The sequence below is a fragment of the Eriocheir sinensis genome, chromosome 19, assembly GCF_024679095.1.
Source record: "Eriocheir sinensis breed Jianghai 21 chromosome 19, ASM2467909v1, whole genome shotgun sequence".
NCBI lineage: Eukaryota > Metazoa > Arthropoda > Malacostraca > Decapoda > Varunidae > Eriocheir > Eriocheir sinensis.
In genome coordinates this window covers 5,006,081-5,028,993 of record NC_066527.1, presented here as the reverse complement: position 1 = coordinate 5,028,993, position 22,913 = coordinate 5,006,081, and the positions used below count along the sequence as shown (strand labels likewise).

At 44.7% G+C, this 22,913-nt stretch overlaps 1 protein-coding gene across 1 annotated transcript in view; it reads right to left on the bottom strand.

Annotated features, from left to right (window-relative positions):
* LOC127000590 (uncharacterized) overlaps positions 1-22,542 on the bottom strand; it is a 68,133-nt gene extending 45,591 nt beyond the window's left edge. Inside the window, exons 1-18 of the mRNA XM_050864474.1 lie at positions 22,254-22,542; positions 21,456-21,612; positions 20,414-20,567; positions 18,731-18,864; positions 18,066-18,175; positions 16,498-16,710; positions 15,651-15,868; positions 14,644-14,800; positions 14,024-14,139; positions 11,703-11,831; positions 11,108-11,304; positions 9,382-9,603; positions 7,703-7,866; positions 6,144-6,331; positions 5,069-5,186; positions 3,971-4,133; positions 2,024-2,202; positions 653-760 (exon numbers count right to left, since the gene is read on the bottom strand). Coding sequence (XP_050720431.1) covers positions 653-760; positions 2,024-2,202; positions 3,971-4,133; positions 5,069-5,186; positions 6,144-6,331; positions 7,703-7,866; positions 9,382-9,603; positions 11,108-11,304; positions 11,703-11,831; positions 14,024-14,139; positions 14,644-14,800; positions 15,651-15,868; positions 16,498-16,710; positions 18,066-18,175; positions 18,731-18,864; positions 20,414-20,567; positions 21,456-21,612; positions 22,254-22,509 — 2,983 coding nt within the window. The 5' untranslated portion in view covers positions 22,510-22,542. The remainder of the gene's footprint in view (positions 1-652; positions 761-2,023; positions 2,203-3,970; positions 4,134-5,068; positions 5,187-6,143; positions 6,332-7,702; positions 7,867-9,381; positions 9,604-11,107; positions 11,305-11,702; positions 11,832-14,023; positions 14,140-14,643; positions 14,801-15,650; positions 15,869-16,497; positions 16,711-18,065; positions 18,176-18,730; positions 18,865-20,413; positions 20,568-21,455; positions 21,613-22,253) is intronic.
* Positions 22,543-22,913: the final 371 nt, after the last annotated feature.

Genomic DNA, 22,913 nt, shown 5'->3' with positions numbered 1-22,913 from the left:
ATGGAGCACTGATGAAATAAAGGAGTAATGGAGCAGCTTTTATCCACCTCATCAAACCTGCTGATTCACCTGGGAAGAGAAAACGTGCAGCAGAGGTAGTCAATATCCATCTGGTCACCTACACCTTCACGGCAACCTAAGAAAATGGAGCAGTGATGAAATAAAGGAGTGATGGTGCAGCTTTTTATCCACCTCATCAAAGCTGTGGAATTGCCGAAGGAAAAGAATATGAGAAGTAGACGTACAACTTTATAGAGACCATTTCTGGACACCTCTCCTTCCGAAATTGACCTCTCTTTCGGCCACCTCTTTGGATTCTTTTTTAGGAGCAGCGAGTAGCGGGCCTTTTTTATTATTGTTTCCTTTTTTTGTGCCCTTGAGCTGTCTCCTTTGTTGTAAAAAAAAAAAAAATAAATAAATAAATAAATAAATAAATAAAAAAAAAAAAATAAATAAATAAAAAGATCATACCTCGTCACCTGAAAAAAGGATGAGTAATGGTGCAACTTTCTTATTTGCCTGACCTAATCATATACCACCACTCTAAAGACAGACCTAAGAAAATAGAAGTAGAGACAGGAGAGCGCAAAACTAATTCTAACCCTGTGTACTAGAACTCAACAAACACATTAGAACAGGTCAGACAACTTACCCAGGCGGTCGTCAGAGGTGGTGGCCTTGAGGGTGAGGTGGAAGTGGGTGATGGAAGGGTTGTCCTCAAAGAACTGTGTACTGAACATCAACTCGTTCTCACTGAAGCCTGGAGGGAGACGAGGGTCATTCAGGGAGGGAATTCATTCACTACACACACCAGAAACCCATGAATGGAAACACTTACACAAGCCTGAGATCCTTAGAAGAAAAAAATGTTTATGACGACGATTAGAGGACAAAGCTGATGGGAAAAATCTGCAATGAAACCATGTGATGAAAATAGAAAAAAAGAAACCTAAAGAAGAGTTATTACAAAGAATGATTGAAAAGTAAAATGCAAAATGAAATACTCACCGAATGAAGGCTGAAATTACTTACACACCAGAATTCAAGCAACAGTAAGACTCTAAAAATCACATCATGTATATTTTCTTCAGATTCAGAAACCATAACTACAAAAAACAGCAACCAAAAAAATAAAAATAAAAACATAAAAAACAACAACAACATGATAATGAAGTAAACAAAAATCAAGAGATAAATAAATGAAAAAAATTGGAAAATGCAAAGAAAAAAAAAAGAAAAGAAAGTCACAATCAACAGAAACAAAGACAAATTGATGAAACAAACAAAACAAAGGACAAAAACAATTCCTTCCTTCACAAATTTGACTATTGAGATTTTTGAACCAATGAATTTCGACCTGTGAGATGTAATTACGGTCACAATCATATTTTTCCTCTCTTGATAATTACCTGAACTCTGAATCCCAATAATCGTTACTCTAAAAATCAGGCAATCCAATTATCAGATTATCATATCCTGTCTTCACAATTTTTGACTGTTGAGCTTTGAATCAGTGGAATATTATACTAACAAACAATTACTTTAAGTCATAGTATTTTTCTTTTGATAATTACTCAAGCGTCAGAATTCAAATAATTGTAAGACTAAAAACAGGCAATTTAATATTTTTTCAGATAATAAATTCCTGCCTTCATAAGCTTTGACTTCTATTAACCCATTTGCTGTGATTGGCATGGATTTCGCCTTCACTTGTAGCCTGGTAACATGTACTCCCAGGTCTTTCTCTGCCTCTGTGGTGGATAGTGGAGTGTTTCCCATGAGGTACTGGTATGCTGGATATCCCCCCAAGGTGCAGGACTTTACATTTTTCTTCATTGCATTGTAACAGGCATTTTTTGTTCCATTAAAGTAGCTTGGTGATGTCTTCTTGTAGGAAATCCGCAGTCAAGGGGTTAAGATTTTTGAACCAGTGGAGTTTTCCAGAGATAATAATTTACCGTACTATATTACAACTATATAATAATGACTAACAACCATAAACGCCAACAACCCAGCACCCTACCGTTGGGGAAGTGGGCGGAGTTGTAGGGGAACACCATGCCGTCCACCATGCTGGCCTCCCACTGGTAGATGTGTGGCTCCAGGCAGTAGCCGATACACTCCGCCACGATGCCGACGCGCTTGCAGGGGTTCACCATGAGGCCTTCCTCCATGACGACGCACAGGTCAGGGCTGGCGCACCTACGACATCAAGGGGAGGGGGGTAAGAATGCCACAGGGAAGGGTCAAAAGGTGTAGGCGTTAGCTGTGACTAGCGGGCTGTTTTGTTCTCATTTATTTTTGCCCTTGAGCTGCTTCCTTTACTGCAAAATGAAGGGCAGGAAAGCAGGACTAGTAGCTGTTCAGGGCTGGCACACCTACCACACCAGGGGGAGGGGGTAAGGTCACAGAGAAGGGTTAAAAGGTGTAGGAATCAGCAGGAAGGCAGGACTGCTATACTCTTTTTAGCCTAAGGTGAAAATTCATCAGAGGAGAGGTCCATTTGCTTCCCTCCTACCTAACTCTCCTTGAAGCCAGATTTTGCCCAACCCCCTTCGGATCAACTGTCCACCAATCACCAGCACCGGAGTGGCCATGCCCTTCCTCTGTTACCTATGGGAGGAGCTACTTTCCTGACGTGCTCTCACCTTAGGCGGAACAGACTATAGCTGCTCTGGGCTGCCACACCTACGATACCAGGGGAAGGGGGTAAGAAGGTTAGGTGTTTTGTTTTGTCCTATTTTCTTTCTTTTCTGGTTATTTGTGTACTTAATAATGTTTTCTGTGGCCTATAGAAGTAGTGATGGGAGGGGAAATAGGGGTTATAGGAGGGGAGATGGCCTGTGGTAGTGTTCCAAGTTTAAAGAGAGGGGTCGAGGTGTAGGTGTTGGTAGGAAGGAAGGATTACTAGCTGTTTAGGGGAGGGTGGTGAGAAGGACATAGGGAGAGGTCAAGGTGTGGGTGTTAGCAGGAAGGCAGGACTCTAAGCTGTTGAGGGCTGGCACACTGACCACACCATGGGGAGGGGGTCAGAAGGCCAAAGAGAGGGATCCAAGGGTGTGGGTGTTAGCAGGAAGGCAGGACTCTAAGCTATTCAGGGCTGGCACACTGACCACACCAAGGGGAGGGGGTCAGAAGGCCAAAGAGAGGGGTCCAAGGGTGTGGGTGTTAGCAGGAAGGCAGGACTCTAAGCTGTTCAGGGCTGGCACACTGACCACACCAAGGGGAGGGGGTCAGAAGGCAAAAGAGAGGGGTCAAAAGGTGTGGGTGTTAGCAGGAAGGCAGGACTCAAGGTGTTCTGTTCTGCATGGTCAACTTGAACATATGCATCACAGTTATGTAGTCAATATTTTACATCACCTTCCCGTTCTTTAAACCACTGAGTCAGCCTTATTTCGTTCAAGATTCATCATCACCACCACCACCACCACCACCACTAGCCCTGTTCCATACAAAGGCAGGGAGGGGAGTCAACAAGGGCCTAGTGATTATACTGATGAAGTGTTCAAGAAGTAAAATCTTAACCCGGTAGCAGTGACGGGCCAAATTTGTGCCATGATATTTACCCCCCAAAATAGATGATACATAATCTGATCACAAATGCTTTGATATATATCATGAAATGGTTTGTGTGAGGGGTGATTTTTTCTCATTTTTCTCGCTTGGAAGGACCGTTAAGAAACATGATCCCTGCTGCTACCGGATTAAAGGTGCTTCATTTATAACGAATTTAGATTGCTAACTTTTGGATGAATGCGATGACTGGAAATCCAACACATCTAATACTCCACATGGTTTCTTGCATTAACATAAACCAAAGCTCTTAACCTTCCATGTATTCTTACGGGAAAATGCTATAAATGACATGAAATTCACTCAATGCAGCCTCTCCAGAAGGTGGTGTGAGACAAGCGCTGCCTCAACACACTCTGAAGGGCAGCGGGGAGTGGCTCACGGCAGTCACACTTACGACATGTTGAGGATGGGCGGGTCATAGTCCAGCTTCTCAATCTGGAGGAAGCCCTTGGTGGAGCGGTCATCCTTGGACACCGTCACCTCCAGCTCAAAGGTGCCCAAGCCCTTGAAGCTGTCGCCCATGAGGATGAGCTCGCAAAGGTTGTGGTCCAGCTTGCCTGCCAGGGGTGAACCAGCAGGGGGTGAGGAGGTGTTGGGTGATGTGGATAGGGGGTGAGAGTTGTATGATGGTGTTGAAGTGGGCTATGAAGTGAAGAAGGGGGGAGGGAGGTGAGGAAGGGGGCGATTTTTAACTGGTGAAGGGGTTTTAGGGGGAGGGAGGTGAGGAAGGGGGTGATTTTTAACTGGTGAAGGGGTTTTAGGGGGAGGGAGGTGAGGAAGGGGGCGATTTTTAACTGGTGAAGGGGTTTTAGGGGGAGGGAGGTGAGGAAGGGGGCAATTTTTAACTGGTGAAGGGGTTTTAGGGGGAAGAAGGAGGAGGTGAGGTTTTTAAATATGTGAGAAGGTGTTTCCTTAGAGGGTGTGGGGTATTGTATGGCTGGTAACTTTGCCCTATTAACATTTGGCAACTTCCTTCTGAAATTGACCCTCTTTTGGCCACTTATCTCTACATTCTTTAACAGGGGCAACACATGACAGGCTTTTTTTATTTTATGTTTTTTGTCCTTGACCTGATTCCTTTACAGTAAAAAAAACTCAAATACAGACAAGCATGAATATTTTAAATTGACCCTTCTTAAGGTTACTCATCTCTACATTCTTTTACAGGGGCAGTGAATGGCAGGCTTTTTGGCTTTTATCTAATTTTGCCCTTGAGATGCTTCCTTTACTGTAAAAAAAAGTCTCCATTACCACTGACCAGCATGGATTTTCCCTTATTAACACCTATCAACCGGCTATACATTCTTTTACAGGGGCAGCACATAGCAGGCTTTCTTACTTTTCTTTTGTTTTTGGCCTTGAGATGCTTCCTAAAATGTAAAAAAGTCTCCATTACCACTGACCAGCATGGATTTCCTCTCGTCAACACCTGCCAACCAGCGCTTCCTTTGCTCATAATCACTTTAAGACGTGTACTGAGACGCTCACTCACCTGGACCATTGCCGAAGCACCCGTTCCCTGGCCCTTGCTCCCATATCGACGTGGGGCCAGGGTCAGGGTTGGGCCACTCCTCCCCAACCTTCCTGCACCGCCAGCTGATGTTGAAGTTCTGTGCCGAGGAGGAGGAGGAAGAAGAGGAGGAGGAGCAAGTATCAGGAGGAAGAAGAGGAGGAGGAGCAAGTTTCAGGAGGAAGAAGAGGAGGAGGAGCAAGTATCAGGAGGAAGAAGAGGAGGAGGAGCAAGTATCAGGAGGAAGAAGAGGAGGAGGAGCAAGTTTCAGGAGGAAGAAGAGGAGGAGGAGCAAGTATCAGGAGGAAGAAGAGGAGGAGGAGCAAGTATCAGGAGGAAGAAGAGGAGGAGGAGCAAGTTTCAGGAGGAAGAAGAGGAGGAGGAGCAAGTATCAGGAGGAAGGAGAGGATGAGGAGCAAGTATCAGGAGGAAGAAGAGGAGGAGCAAGTATCAGGAGGAAGAAGAGGAGGAGGAGCAAGTTTCAGGAGGAAGAAGAGGATGAGGAGCAAGTATCAGGAGGAAGAAGAGGAGGAGGAGCAAGTTTCAGGAGGAAGAAGAGGATGAGGAGCAAGTATCAGGAGGAAGAAGAGGAGGAGCAAGTATCAGTAAGGCAGAGGCTGTGGGGATGGAACACACTCCGGGCCAGGGGTTATGACAGGCTTTGGTGATGACAGTTGATTTGAAGTCTTTAAAGTGACAGATATTAAGACAACCCTCTGACCAGAACCACGGTATTATCATTTGGAATGTTCCCTGTATTTTATTGCTGGGGGTAGTGTATTGTGAGCTTATTTTATTATTGTATTTTGTCCTCAGCCTGCCTCATTTGAAGCTAAAGGAAAAATCTGTTCTCATTCTCTGGGCCAAATCCCTACTCAGTGGATAAGATAAATATGCAGTGAATATATTAAAAGGAAAAAATAGGTATCATTCATTAGCTTGAATCTCTACTCAGTGAATAAAACATGCAGTGAATAAATCAAGTATCCAACCCTGTGATGCAATTTCTGGCGCTGGAAGTCACGAGACAGAACAGGTGGGCAGGGAGTGACCTCACCTTGTCATCAGGGAAGTCGGGGTCCACTGAGAGCAGGCAGGGGTTGAGGGGGATCTCCTGGGAGGGGCCACGAGAAGTCTTGGACACGGCGCCATCCATGATGATGGCAATGATAGGTGTCGGGATCATCTCAAAGAGTGTGATGGCCTGCCTCTGGAACGGCATATCCACTGGCAAGTTGTCCGGATCTGTGGGGATGGGATGACAAGTATGAGGGTGATGAGTACCATGTGTTAAGTGGAGGTAGATGGGAGGAGACCAGTTGAAAGATTACAGAAGACCTGGAGATGGTGTGTGGAGGAAGACATGAAAAGGAGGAGCATCAGGGAGGAGGAAGTATACCATTGACAGGAGTGGGAGAGACTCATAGCCGTGGAGGAGACCAGTTGAAAGATTATAGAAGACCTGGAGATGGTGTGTGGAGGAAGACATGAGAAGGAGGAGCATCAGGGAGGAGGAAGTATACCATTGACAGGAGTGGGAGAGACTCATAGCCGTGGAGGAGACCAGTTGAAAGATTATAGAAGACCTGGAGATGGTGTGTGGAGGAAGACATGAAGAGGAGAAGCATCAGGGAGGAGAAAGTATACCACTGTCATTAGCGGGAGAGACTCATAGCCGTGGAGGAGACCAGTTGAAAGATTATAGAAGACCTGGAGATGGTGTATGGAGGAAGACATGAAAAGGAGGACCATCAGGGAGGAGAAAGTATACCATTGTCATTAGCGGGAGAGACTCATAGCCCGTCCAAACCCATAAGGGAAAATAAGAATCGACATTAAACATACAAGAAGAAAAAATTATGTGGCAGGTGCTAAGGTTCATGCAGGAAGAGTAGGCAGTATTTGTGATTGTTGGGGTCTGTGAAGGATTTAGACGGGGAGCATGCATATTAAGTTTCAATATTCATGAGGAAAGAGAGAGAGAGAAGAATCAATAAAGGTTGGGGACTGTGAGGAAAGATATGGTGTGTGGGCGTTCAAGTGTAAGGCCATGTGGGAAAAGAATGAGGAGAGGGAAGAAATGGAGTTTAAGGTTGGTATTAGAAGACATTTTCGCTTCTCACATCAGCTATTTCTAAAGGTCAAAGAGGGGGTCAGTCGGGATCTAATGAGTGTTTCTTCAGGTTCATGGTGCAGGAGAAGGTTCACACTACCACCAGAGTCATAAAACTACTCCTGGAAATGTCCACAACTCCTACGAAAGCCTTGTCAAATATGTGAACTTGAGCAGCGAAATGTCTTATAATACGACCCATAGTAAGTGTTTGTGAGGAAAGAATGAAGAGTAACCATATATGTTGTGGCCTGTAGAAAGAAATGGAGTGCAAGTGTTTATGTACAGAGGTCAGAAAACATTAAGAATGAGCTCTGTCCTAAAACCTTAACTAAGACTTCATGAACCCTTTTGTTGGGGAGGTATAGCAGCTCTGTCCTCAAACCTTAACTAAGCATTCATAAACCCTTTTGTTGGGGAGGTAACAGCTCAGACCTAAAACCTCAACCCCTTTTGAACCCTTTTACTAGTGAGGTGTTTCCCTGACCCCGCCCCAGCCGTACCCCACATGGTGACGGTGTAGGTGGCCAGGTAGAAGCCGTACTTCAGCGTGTGTTTGGGGATGACCAGCTCGGGTGCGTCCCAAGACTTCCAGGTGTACATGATAAGGACGGGCTCCAGGTAGGTGGCTGTGATGGGGTCGGCTTCGTACACTTGCCAGCGCTTCCTGTGGGTCAAGGGGAATGGATGGTACTTGGAACGGAGTGGAGGGGGAGGTGGTGCAGGCGAGAAACATCCATAACTTAAAGACACGTATTCTCAAATGCTCCCGGCTCTCACGACAATTATCTTCAAAGGCCACAAAGAAGATTAAGTGGGTTCTCACGTTTTTTTACAGTAAAGGAAACAGTTCAAAGGGCAAAAAAAAGAAAAAAAAGAAAAAAAGAAAGGAAACAATAATGAAAAAAAGTCCGCTCCTCACTGTTCCTACAAAAGAGTCAAGAGGAGTGGCTGAAAGATAGGTGGTTCAGAAGCTTTGTCAAACTATCACTGGGCTTATATAACTACCAATGGAAATACCCACAACAACCTCTACGAAAGCCTTATCAAATGTGAATGTGTGAGCCTTGTCAAACTATCACTGGGCTTATATAACTACCAATGGAAATACCCACAACGGCCTCTACGAAAGCCTTATCAAATGTGAATGTGTGAGCTTTGTCAAACTATCACTGGGCTCATAAAACTAACCATGGAAATAGCCACACCAACCTCTACGAAAGCCTTATCAAATGTGAGTGTGTGAGCTTTGTCAAACTATCACTGGGCTCATAAAACTAACCATGGAAATAGCCACACCAACCTCTACGAAAGCCTTATCAAATGTGAGTGTGTGAGCTTTGTCAAACTATCACTGGGCTCATAAAACTACCCCTGGAAATACCCACTACAATCCTTATCAAATGTGAGTGTGTGAGCTTTGTCAAACTATCACTGGGCTCATAAAACTACCCCTGGAAATACCCACTACAATCCTTATCAAATGTGAGTGTGTGAGCTTTGTCAAACTATCACTGGGCTCATAAAACTACCCCTGGAAATATCCACAACAGCCTCTACGAAAGCCTTATCAAATGTGAGTGTGTGAGCTTTGTCAAACTATCACTGGGGTCATAAAACTACCCCTGGAAATACCCACTACAACCTCTACGAAAGCCTTATCAAATGAGTGTGTGAAATTTGTCAAACTATCACTGGGCTCATAAAACTACCCCTGGAAATACCCACAACAGCCTCTACGAAAGCCTTATCAAATGTGAATGTGTGAGCCTTGTCAAACTATCACTGGGCTCACAAAACTAACCATGGAAATGCCCACTAAAACCTCTATGAAACCCTAATCAAATGTGAGTGTGTGAGCTTTGTCAAACTATCACTGGGCTCACAAAACTAACCATGGAAATGCCCACTACAACCTCGATGAAAGCCTTATCAAATGTTGAGTGTGTGAGCTTTGTCAAACTATCACTGGGTTCATAAAACTACCCATGGAAATACCCACTACAACCTCGATGAAAGCCTCATCAAATGTGTGTGTGTGAGGCCTGAAATATTTGAGAGTACGGGCGTAAGGCTAATTTAGATAGAAGTAAATATCGATACAGGTGAACAGGAGTAATTTCTATCCTGTATATAACTCGGTAAACACAACTAGATGAATACGACTAATCTCCCGGCTTACTTGGTGTTGCTGGTCACCTCACAGTCGATGGATATGACGCCGAGAATCTTGCCTCCCTTGCTGTGCATGAACTGCGGGGGCGCCTCAACGTCCATGGTGCTGCCCATGATGCTCACGGCCGGCGGGGTGCAATGGATGTTGGTGACGTAAGTGGCGATGGTGGAGGTGCAGTTGCTGAGTTCGTTCCAGCCAATGATCGTCAGGTTGTAGATCCCTTCCTCCCTGCGATGGGTGAGGAAATGGTGTTACGTAGTGGGCTGTGTTACAAGTTGAATCAGAGAAGTTTTAGGTCCCTACAGGGATCGGGATGAATAAAGCTGTACGGACCCAAAACTTCTCACATTTGACTTGTAATGTGGCCCCTAAAAAGAATTCTGTAGGGACCCAAAGCTTCTCGGATTCGACTTGTAATGTGGCCCCTAAAAAGAATTCTGTAGGGACTCAAAGCTTCTCGGATTCGACTTGTAATGTGGCCCCTAAAAAGAATTCTGTAGGGACCCAAAACTTCTCGGATCTGACTTGTAATACGTCCCACTATCTTGTAGCGTCCATTACAGCCATTCTCATTTGAAATTGGTATTGTTAATCTGTAAAGTGTGGTCAGTAAATTCATCTACCTATCTGTTTCTTCCCCCCTGTGACGGGCGAAAAAAAATGTTGTGGTTATCATTTGTCACGTCCATTCTAAGTGATATGTTAGTCTTATTTGAAATTGGTATTGTAAGCCTGTAAAGTGTGGTCAGTAAACTGATCTATCTACCTGTATTTCTTCCTCCCTGTGATGGGCGAAAAAAAATGTTGTGGTTATCATTTGTCATGTCCATTCTAAGTGATATGTTAGTCTTATTGAAATCTGTAGTGTTGATTTGTACAGTGTGGTCAAAAAACTAATTCATCTTTTATTTATCTGTCTGTGTCTCTCCCTCCCTGCGATGGGTGAAAAAATGTTGTTGCTGTGTTCAAGAAGGTCAGTCTTGTTTGGGCGATCTACTTTTTAGAGAAGAATGGATAGAAGAAGCTAAGAAAAAAAGTGAACGAGATGTGGATGAAAAGGGAACACCAACGGAGGAACTTGACTGATTGAGAAGAGAAACAAGATAGGAAAGTGTCGTTGCAAAGGCTATGCTTCCCGACCAACACCTGAACCTGGACCTGGAATCGGTATTGTTGATCTGTAAATTGCCGTCAAGAAACTGATCAGCTATCCATGTTCCTTTCTTCCTGTGATGGATGAAAAAATGTTACTAAGGTGTTGCTGCGTCTGCTATAGTCTTATTTGTTATGGGTACTGATCTGGTGAGTGTGGTCAATGAATTTATCTATATGTGTTTCTTCCTCCTTGAAAAGCTTGCCCCCTTACATTTAGACATGGGTGCTGTTTAGTGCCACGTCAAGCTCTGTGTCTACATGGTAAATGGCGTACTGGTCTGGTGAGTGTGGTGTGGTCTGTTCCTTCCTCCCTCCTTGAAAAGCTTCCCCCTTACATTTAGACATGGGTGCTGTTTAGTGCCATGTGAAGCTCTGGGTCTACATGGTAAATGGCGTACTGATCTGGTGAGTGTGGTGTGGTCTGTTTCTTCCTCCCTGAAAAGCTTGCCTCCTTACATTTAGACATGGGTGCTGTTTAGTGCCATGTCAAGCTCTGGGTCTACATGGTAAATGGCGTACTGATCTGGTGAGTGTGGTGTGGTCTGTTTCTCCCTCCCTGAAAAGCTTGCCTCCTTACATATAGACATGGGTGAAGTTTAGTGCCATGTCAAGCTCTGGGTCTGCATGGTAAATGGCGTGCTGGAACTCGGTGTCGCAGGTGTCTTTCTCCCCGTAGGAGTGGGGGACGAGGGGCAGCGAGTCACCGTAGTCGAAGAGGAGACACGTCCCACCACCAATGGACTCAAACGACACCTGTATAGTCTTGCTTTCCCCCTGTGTGAAGGTAGATTTTAGGGTCATGGTTAGTGCCTGGTGGTTGGATTTTTTAATTTTTTTTACAGCTAAAGAAAAGAAACAGCTCAAGGGCAACAAAAAAAGGTTTAAAAAAAAAAAGCCTGCTAATCGCTGTTCCTACACATTCTCAATAATTTCTTCAGCTCCCAAGCACCACATTTTGGACAAGGCTTTCATTGGTCAATATTATAAGACACTTCACTTCTCACATCAACTATTTCTAAAGGTCAAAGATGGGGTCAATCAGGTTATAAAGAGTGTTTCTTTAGATTCAAAATGGTTAATTATTGGTGCTTCTTGGCAACAGTTATGGGCCAGAAACAGGTAAATTCGTGTCTCTTGAGTACGGTAATCTGGCAACGGTATCACTGACGTACCTTCGCCGTCACCATATTGAAATCACTGAGGACACACGAGCGGACTTTCCCCACGATTTCCACAAACAAGTCGATGGAGACGTCCTGAAACTCATTGGAGGCCGTCACAGTCAGGTTGAGGATGCTCTCCTGGAGGGGATGAAGAGAAGAGAACATCAGCACCTTGGACGTAAACAGTGATGAGAAAGTAAAGAGTGTATGAGGCTTGGATGTGAATGAGGAGCGAGAGGCACATGGAAACAGGGAGTCAGTTGTATGGAAGGTTGGTATAAATGGGGGTACTTTTTACGATGCCAATAATTTGATGTTAACCCGGTAGCAGCGGGGATCATGTTTCTTAATGGTCCCTCCAAGCGAGAAAAATGAGAAAAAATCACCCCTCACACAAACCATTTCATAATATATATCAAAGCATTGTCATCAGATTATGTATCATCTATTTTGGGGGGTTTATATTATGGCACAAATCTGGCCCGTCGCTGCTACATGGTAAAGCCACAAATTTGGCCCGTCGCTGCTACATGGTAAAGCCACAAATTTGGCCCGTCGCTGCTACATGGTAAAGCCACAAATTTGGCCCGTCGCTGCTACATGGTAAAGCCACAAATTTGGCCCGTCGCTGCTACTGGGTTAATGGAGTTTGGTGTGGAAAGAAGAAATTGTTATCCAACAGTCCCACATTTCTTCCCTCCCTCCTTCTCTCCATATCAGAAATGCATGTAATTTTTAGGAAGAAGCACAGAAGCGACACTTTGGGGCAATAAATTCTTTCTGCACCAAACGGCCTTAAAACTAAATTACCAACATCACACTTTTCTGCATGTTACAAAGTGTGATGGAGAACAGAAAAAGGATGTTAGATGTAGTAGAAGCCAAATATACTTCTAAAGCACATATCTGGTTTACTTCTTCATTGCTCATACCTTAAATTCTCGTTAAGCCACATTCATAATTTTTTTTCATTATTGTTTTTTTTTTTTTTTAAGCCCTCAAACTGTCTCCTTTGCTGTAAAAAAAAAAAAAATAATAAATAAATAAAAAAAAAAAATCCTTCAGTAACTATTTCCTACCACACATATACTGCTTCCCTCTTCATTACCTCATATCCTCCAGCCTCATTAAACTACATACACTCTTAACCCTTCCATGGCTAAATGCTTGCAGCGAGTGTTAGGCGTATTTGCTGGTGGTGCTAAACGCTCGCTGTGAGCTCCAGCCGCACTCAAACCTCCCGCGAATGAGTGTTCCAACAATATTTCTCACAGCACAGGATTGACAATTGAGTGGGTTCTCCACTAAATTTGGTGGAAAATCATGTCAGCCCAGCGCGGAAAATCTACGGACGAGCAACTGGTGGATGTTGTTGTCCACTATAGCGACATTTTTGCATAGCTTTACCTATCACTTGACTGATATTTTGACCAAATAGTTGTAAATTTTGCAGTTGGCGATACTGCCCTGCCAGCACCCCCATCATCAAGAGATTTACAGTAGTTGCCTCATGGCTGACCGTTGCGCACGTATAAATGTACGTCTTCACAGGCAACACCCCCTGAATGTGCCTGTACTTTCACAGGAGAGGCTTACATTACCAAATCGTATAGATCTTGGCCTCCTCTTTCCAATGGTGCTTTTGTTTTGTAGCTGTGATGAATAATTTTTTAGATATAGCGGTTAAAAGAGATCCCCTTCCCCCGCTGGGGTGCCCGAGCGTGCCTGAGGGGATAGTCTCATTGCGAGCGCTTAGCAATGAAAGGGTTAAGGTAACTAATTTCTACTGTACATATCCTGACCACCTCCTCCCTACTCATACAATTACTCATATCCACTCATCTCAGTACATCACATGCTCTCTTCAACTAACTAATTTCTACTGCACATCTCTTCATTACTCCAAACACTCTCATTCATTAAGCCACACATTCTCTTAACCCGGTAGCTGCGGGGATAATGTTTCTTAAAGGCTCCTCTAAGCGAATTAATGAGACAAAAATCGTCACTCACGCAAATCATTATATAATATACATCAACGCATTTGTGATTAGTTTATGCATCCTCTATTTTGGGGGTTTACGTCAAAGCAAAAATTTGGCCCGTCGCTGCTACTGGATTAAAGTAACTGTAATTTGCTACATATATCCTGTTCATCTCTTCAATACTCCCATCCTGCTAAACCATGTAGTACTCTCTTACAGTAACTAATCTCTACTACGCATATCCTAGCTTGTTAAGACTTATCCAATACCCATATTTTAGGGGCATCGGACATTTGCAAAGAGTTAAGTATCGTGATTCTTCAAGGCGAGCGCTGGTTTACTCACAAAATTGAAGTGGTGGTGGAAGGGGAAGGCCGTGGGGTTGTACTCATCCATGGTGTAGTAAACCATCACCTCCGTACCGTTGTAGGTGTAGGAGACGGTGTAGTGGGAGACGGTGCCTGCGGGAACACCAGACGTCAACACCAATGCTCTGTTGTTGATTGGTGGTGATGGGTACGACAGGAAAAGAACAAGAGAAAGCAAGTGAAAGGAATAAATGGAGAAAAGGATAATGTACAGGGAAAGAAAGAACATGAAAGTACGATAACAGGAGGAAAAGGGGAAAGGAAAGGAGGGATAGGAAAGGAAGAGAAGACAAAACGTGAGAGAAGAGAATAAAAGAGGGAAAAGGGAAGTAAATGAAATGATGGGGAATGATGATGGAACTGAATTTGATCACTATAATGTTGAGTGCAATGAAAGCCCTCCAGTACAATTGATGAAAAAACTACAACACAACCTTAACACAGCATATAAGGCAACGAAACACAGCATTGTCAAGTCAGGTAACCCAGCAGCTACAAAACAGAACACGACCACTATACTAATGTTAAGTGCAACGAAAGCCCATCTTCAGCCTTCGTTCGTTCCCTAATCCAGTACGACACAATCACACAACCCACCGTGATCCATGGTCGGAAAGAAGGAGAGGTTCTTGTTGATGGGGTACTGGTTCAGCAGTAATCCGTACCCATCACGGACGTCACTTATGGGGGAGTCCATGGAAGGGAAGTACTTGGTGGCCACTTTAAATCCGACGATCTCCTCCACAATCTTGACCTGATGGAGAAGAGGAAAGGAATGAGAGGAGAGACAGTAAGATGAGGGAAGGAGGAAGGGGAAGGAGGTAGGGGAAGATACCTCTCCACCCGAAATTGACCTCTCTTTTGGCCACTCCTTACTTTTGTCTATTACGGGAGAGGTGAGTAGCGGGCTTGTTTTCTCTACACTCTTTTTGTCTCCTTTGTTATAAAAAAGGAAGAAAAAAAGACAAGAGGTGTGATTTTAAGCAAGATAAGGTATGAGAGGAGTCGGAGGGAAAGGAAAGGAGCGGAAGACAAAACATGAGAGAAAAGAATAAAGGAGGGAAAAGGAAAGAGAAAATCGGAGGAAAAAGGATAGGAAAAGAAAGGATGGGAGGAAAGAAGCATAATAAGGGATGAAGGAAGAGGGGTAGGAGGGAGAGGAAAGGAACAGAAGACAAAACATGATAATAAACGAGAGGAAAGAAAGGGATGGGAAAGGAAGGGAGAAGAACACAAAGGTAAAGGAAGGGAGGCGGGCAGAAAGAAACATAATAAGGGATGAAGGAAGAGGAGTAGGAGGGAGAGGAAAGGAACAGAAGACAGAACATGACAGAATAAACGAGAGGAAAGAAAGGGATGGGAAAGGATGGGAGAAGAACACAAAGGCAAAGGAAGGGAGGAGGGCAGAAAGAAGTATAATAAGGGATGCAGGAAGAGGAGTAGGAGGGAGAGGAAAGGAACAGAAGACAAAACATGATAATAAACGAGAGGAAAGAAAGGGATGGGAAAGGATGGGAGAAAAACACAAAGGTAAGGGAAAGGAAAAAGGGAAGGAGGATGGGAGGACAAATAAAAAGGCAAGGGAGGAAGAACGATTTGCTAACCTGACATGACACAGAGAAGCTCGAGACGATATTATAGATGCGGGCGGACACGTTGAATATGCCGCCACTTGTATAGGTGTGGGTGACGATGGGCTTGCCTCCGTTGGTGTCCCCGAACGGCAGGGTCTCGAGGGTGCTTCCATCCCCCCAAAGTACGTCCACAGATGCGTTGGTGGGGAAGTTCCCGGCCGCTGTCATCTCGAACATGAAGGTGGAAACTGTGGGATGTTGTTACTGTTATTAGTGTCATTATTACCATTGTTATTATTATTGGGATAGCTTGTGTTAGTGATTGTTTTCTTGAGTGATTACAAAGAGGCAAGGCATTTAAAGTGTGTGTGTGTGTGTGTGTGTGTGTGTGTGTGTGTGTGTCAATAGATGCATGTAATGGTGGAACAGCCTGAAAGAAAATGTTAGCCAATCCAAAAACTTCAATGAGTGTATTAGTGTAGGGCTAAATTTGACTGTTTGAGGCTAGAGACAGACGGGACCCCACAAATTTTATTCATTTTCTCTTTTTTTTTTTTTTACGTCTATGCCTATAGCGTCGGTATATCACAACTAAGTGAATATCTCTCGGTCCCTTGCCTTATGCTCTCTCTCTCAGCCCCTTCCCTTCTCTTTTCTTTTAAAATCAAGGGTATAGTAAGAATAGGCGGTGGGTCAGTGGTGAAGGTACAGGTGGGATAGAGGGGAAGGCAGCGGGAGTGTACAGTTATATGGTATAGGTTCGTTAATTGTTTTGACATAGTTATTGTTTATTGGGCACCTTCTCTGTATGCCCCCTCCCTTCTCTTATGCCCTCTCTCATCCCCCACCACACTAGCCCCCTCACACACACACTTACCCTGTGATGGGACAAGAAAAGCAGCTGGGGTGGCTGCCATGGTCCAGGTGGTGAGTACCTCATGCTGCACACACAGGTTGGTGAGGTTGGAGATGGGCCCCGAGTCCCTGTTGTGCTGGTTCCAAGCTGACACGGAGACCACATAGCACTCAGGGTCGTCGCGCTGCATCGAGTACACCAGCTGATGGGGGCCAGATGCCAGCGGGAAGTCTCCTGTGGGTGAATTGGCTTGTAGAGGGTTGGGGAAAGGGGGATAAACCCATAATCAGAGGTTTTATTTCAGTGGGAGTTATCAATTTGGGACTGGCGGGTCTTTTTTTCATGTGTGTGTGGAGGCGTCAGCTCAAGGGTGTTATAATTAACCCAGTAGCAGCGGGGGTCATGTTTCTTAATGGTCCCTCTAAGCGAGAAAAATGAGAAAAAAATCATCACTCACACAAACCATTTCATAATATATATCAAAGCATTTGTGATCAGTTTATGTATCATCCATTTTTTGGGGTTTATATCATGGCACAAATTTGGCCCGTCGCTGCTACACGGTAAAGCCACAAATTTGGCCCGTCGCTGCTACACGGTAAAGCCACAAATTTGGCCCGTCGCTGCTACACGGTAAAGCCACAAATTTGGCCCGTCGCTGCTACCAGGTTAAATGCTTGAAAAGAAATGCACTAAACAGAGAATTTGGTGCATCAACAGCCTGAAGCAAGCAAAGCCGAGGCACAAAACATCAAAGAGGAACAATTTCTTTAAGGGGAGTGTTATAGATTTTGAGGAGTGCTTGTGGTGTGAGTAGAATGGATGGAATGAGTAATGAAAGTGTGTACGAGCATTTTGGAATGTGTCACAGGGGTGAAGGGAAGAAGTGTGGAGTGGTAGAAGAAGTGAAGCAACAGACTTTAAAGTGGTTTGGCCACGGAGCAAATGGAGGAGAGTAAGATGACCAGAAGGGTGTATGTGAGTGAGATTGAGGGAGGGAATGCTAGAGGACGACCTCCAGTGAGATGGAGGGATAGGGTACAAGAGTACGTTAGGGAGAGGGGGGAAAGATCTTTGAGAAACTTTGAGCAGGCAAGGAGGGAGTGTCTGGATAGAGGAAGTTGGAAGCTCTTCTGCCATGGCCATCCCCTGGTGGGAGTTCCTAGGAGCAGGCGTCAATGAAATGATGAATGATGATGATGGAACAGTCTCACAGAAGATGTAGTCATGAGCTGGAGTGTTAATACTTTTGAAAATGAATATGACCCTTAACCCGGTAGCAGCGACGGGCCAAATCTGTGGCTTTACCGTGTAGCAGCGACGGGCCAAATATGTGCCATGATATAAACCCCCCCAAAAGATGATACATAATCTGATCACAAATGCTTTGATATATATTATGAAATGGTTTGTGTGAGGGGTGATTTTTTTCTCATTTTTCTCACTTAGAGGGGCCATTAAGAAACATGATCCCCGCTGCTACTGGGTTAATGAGCACTGACTCCCATGCCTCTTAAACTATCACTAAAGGTAAGCAATAGACGTAGGAGAGTCTGACGTGGCCGTGTCCAGTGGCAAGAGTACATTACCTGTGTCTGAGAACGTGTGATTTTCCCCAACGTCAGGCTGATAGAAGATGTACAGGTTGATGGGCCCGGCCACGCTGAAGATGACGGTGAGGTTGGCTGGCTGGAGGGACCTGAAAGAAGGGTTGGTGTTAAGAGAAATGTCAACTTGCAGGGTAAAATACTACTTATATTTGTTAGGAAGAGGTGCTCATTCATGTAGAGAGGAGGTATGGTTAGCCCAGGCCAGCAATTAGGAGCTAGTCTTTCTCGGTCTCTTTCTGTCTCTGCCTCTCCTCTGTCTTGTTATCCAGAGCCTATAAATAATGCCAGACTTCATATACAGCAGAACAATATATAACAAAACAATGCCAGACTTCCTAAATAGACTTCATAAGCTAGTGCCTAAGACAGAAAGCCTAAACTAAAAACATCCATCAAAATCAATCAACTGTGAGCTTAGTGATGAATGCTACGTACTAATATTTGTTCTGAAGAGATCATTGAGGAGAAGAGAAGGTATGGTCAGCCTAGGACACCAAGGACTCTATCTCGCTCTCTGTTTCTGCCTTTCTCTGTCTTGTTATCCAGAGCCTATAAAGTATAAACAATGCCAGACTTCATATTAAGGCATTATAAGCGAGTGCCCAAGTTGGTAAGCCTAAACTAGAAACTATTAATCCGCCCACCTGACGTAGTAGGGGTCGGCGACATTGACGGAAGGGTCGAAGTCGTCCGTCACCGTCTGCGTCACCGCCAGCTGGATGTCCGTGATGTTGCGCTCGCAGGACGTGGTGTTGGCGAGGGTGTTGGCGGGCACGTCCTGGGGAAGGGGGGCGTATTAAGTGTGTGTATTTGCCTAGTTGTATTTTCCTAGTTGTAGTTTACGCTCGTGTGGTCCCGTCTCCATATCTGTATTTGCCCAACTTAAAATTTCCTCAAAGTTCTGCACACTCTTCGCCGATACTACATCCTCACTTAGTCTGTTCCAATTAAACCTCTATGTTTCTTTGCGGGAAGATATATTTCTTTGTCTCTCAAAAATCTTCCTTTCCTCATTTTTTTTACCGTGTCCTCGTGTGTTGCTGGTGTTTCTTCCTTCTCTTAGTAGTAACTCATGCATTGTCTATTTCTTCCGTGTGTGTGTGTGTGTGTGTAATCAGGGAACTTGTATACGGGGTGAGTGGGAGGCTGTGTGTGTTTGTGCTGTGTCAGTAGTCAATTAACTTATGTATTAGTGGGGGGGTGGCGGGTGACTAGCTTAAGGGGATTGTGTGTGTGGTGCGTGTGCTATCTGTCAAGTTATGTGTTAGGATCGCGAGGAAGGGGACTCGAGGAGGCTGGGTGAATTTGGTGCATGCTCTGTGTGTGTTACTGTTAGCTTGTGTATTAGGCAATAGCCTACACAAGTAGCACATCCCTAGCTACGTACTACTATTAGGCTATGAGCGGTGTGTGTGTGTGTGTGTGTGTGTTTTAGCAGTCAACTTATCCATTACTGGGGGGAAGGGGGAGGCTTTAAGAGTGTGTGCTGCTCCTCCAGCAGTCAGCAGTCCCAAAGATCTCCAGCAGACTCCTTAATCAGTCTCGCAGCAGGCATGGGATAAACCTTGACACGGCCACCACTGCAGTACTATACAGCCATGCCCAGCACTCGACACATTATGAAAATTTATCCTGCTGTACTACAATACGACTAATTCTAACGATATAGGTACTATCACAATGGTAATTAGGTTGAAGAGCCAGTGAGGGTACGTAGCCAACGTAAAGTTTTCTTCATCTCTGGGCACTCGACAACTGGGTTCGAAACCCTAATTGAAGCTAGCGAAACCTCGACCCAAGCATCGCTTTTTGCCTCACACATCGTTCGAATGCAATGCCCACGTCCTCTCCCCTAGAGTCTAGCTACAGTCTGCACTACGGCCCTGCTGGATCGGTGAGGCTCCCTTGCAGATCAGTAGTTTGATTTGAACTTGAATTTCACTGCCTTTTTTTAAACAGACGAATGGACAATGTTGCATCAGTAATTACTCTCGCTCTTAACAGTAACAGTAATAGTAGTAACATGTAGGTGGGTGGCAGGCACGGACCAACAAACACACACACTAGTACTTACAACGTCCACCACCTATAATTTTAATTGACAACTTTTCTACGACACTAAACAAACCCAATCAACACTCACTATACGCCCGTCACCTCAATTAATTAAGGCATTTTCTTTACGATAAACAAATGCATCCACAATAGGCCTAGCTACTTAGATCGTCCACTACCTTTTCTACAACACCAAACAAACGCATACAACACTCACCACGCCCACCGCCTCAGGGCACTAAATATTCTCTTTACAGTAACCAAATACTCACGTCGTCCACCACCACAAGGCTGACGTTGAGGTTGACCGTCGTGCAGGTGTGGGGGACCTGCACGGGCACCAGCTCCTTCACCACCGCCGACGCGTAGTGATGCGTGAGCGTGGGGATGTCGTCCACGGTGTCCCCGTCCGGGTACTCCTCGGGGCTGCGGGGGAGGCGGGGGAGGAGGTGGAAAGTTAAGTTTCGTTTAGTCGGCGCAACGTACATCTGTGGTCATATGCCGGAGAGAGACAGGAGGGGGAAGGAATTATAGGAGAAGGAAACATACCCCAGGAGACGGGACACAACCCCCGATTAACACCTGGTACCCATTCACTGCTGGGTGGACAGGGGCGTAGGGTATCTGAGGGAGGAGGAGGGATTGACTGATCGATAGTTTATTGTTGCAGGTAAACAACAAGGGGGAAGGGAGGAACATGCCATCCCAACCCCCAGGCAGGACAGAGTGTGATTATACAACTAGTAATACATGTGTAGGTAGCCCCATGAAACTAAAAAGATACAATGGTAGGAATGAAGGCACAACAAGGGAGGGGGGCGGTACCTGCCGGCCTCCCCCTAGACATGAAGAAAATAAAATGTGGGGACGGAGAAGAGAGAATGAGGTGATCAGTACTTGTTGGAGATGATCATTAGCGCACAACATTCCAGTTAATGTTGTTTAGAGGGAGGGATGGCATGCAATCATATCGATCCTTCGCCATAAATGCTTTTTCTCCAACAATGAAATTATTTGTTCCGGAGTTTACCAACGAGAGGGAAAATGTGAGAATGCTGGTTAACTCTTGCATAAGAAGGGATTTGGACAGTATAGAGGTGAACGAGAGTCGACAGTTTTGTGCAGCGGCCCGCGGGAGGGGTGGGGCTGGTTAGCAAGTTCAGTAGAGCAGTCAGCATGTAAAAAAAAAAAAAAAAAAAAAAAAAAAAGTCCAAGATAGAAAGAGATGCAACATTGTTTTTCCCTTTCACAGGGCTTCGAGGAGTTTCATAATATGGACTTAGGAATATGTCCCCAATAGTGGCCAATACCCACCTCCTCCCCAATGACCCCGTCAGCATCATCACGTCGCCGCGCTGCAGAGTTCTGGGCGTCGACAACACTGACTGCTGGTAGCCCACCTTCGAGGGAATCTTCCATCGCGATGTCCCCGTGACGTAGTTCTCGACCACGTAGGCGGTTGCATCGATGGCTGGAGGGGGAGGGAGGTGTATGTGTGTGTGTGTGTGTGGTTAGGATGTGGACACACACACACACACAATAGATACACATAACGAAGATATATATATATATATATATATATATATATATATATATATATATATATATATATATATATATATATATATATATATATATATATATATATATATATATATATATATATATATATATATATATATATATATATATATATATATATCTATATATCTGAAAGAAAACATATAGAGAAATAAGTAGAAACAAGAACAAAGAAAGAGAAAGAACAGATAGATAAGAACACACACACACACACACACACACGGTAGTTCAGTGGATAGAGCGTCTTCCTCACAACCAGAAGGACCGGGGTTCGATTCCCCGGCCGGGTGAAGATAAGTTGGGTTTATCTTCTTTCACGTGTAGCCCCTGTTCACCTAGCAGTGAGTAGGTACGCGACGGCAGGCAAGGAGTTATGACCTCGTTGTCGCGGTGTGTTGTGTGTGAGTGGTCTCAGTCCTACCCACAGATCGGCACTATGAGCTCTGTGCTCTTCCGTAGGGGAACGGCTGGCTGTCTCGAGAGAGACCCGCAGCAGACCAAGAGGTGAATTACACACACACACACACACACCTGAGAGGCAGACGGAGGCCTCGGCACAGGTGAAGAGGCTGGAGCAGAAGACCTGAGGCGGCGGGCACGTAATGAGGATGCCCAGCTCCTCGTCGGGGACCTCGGCTACGCATCCCTGAGCGGCTAACGAGTACTTGAGGGAGCCGCACTCTGGCCGCAGCACCTGCAACACCGCCAACACCACCATCACTACTGTTCTTGTCCTTGTCACCACAGTCTTTCCACCCCCATCACCACTTCTCTTCAACGTCATCATATCTTCATCATTATTGTGACACCTTAATATAGCTTGATTTTTATAGTGAAATGATTATATAAAAATAGTGACTTTTTATATCGATATATTAACATGATTTTAATACAAGATAGTCAACATATTGAAGTGGTCATATATGAATGTTTATGCAGATACATTAATTTTTGTGGCGTCAGGAAGGTTTTTCGTAGCGGCGCGTGAAGTGAGTCAGATTCGGCGAGTTTTCGTCGCGACTTCTGGTCAAGTTCGAGCAAAAACTACTGAAGCTAGAAAGGCGTGCTTGGTGGCAAATGAAAGCTCTATTAATACAGATTAATAATCAGAAAAAAATAATTAGCACTATATAAATAAGAAAGTTATAAGCAAAAAACTAGGACGTGTCCAAATCGCGGCAAAAGGGCCGA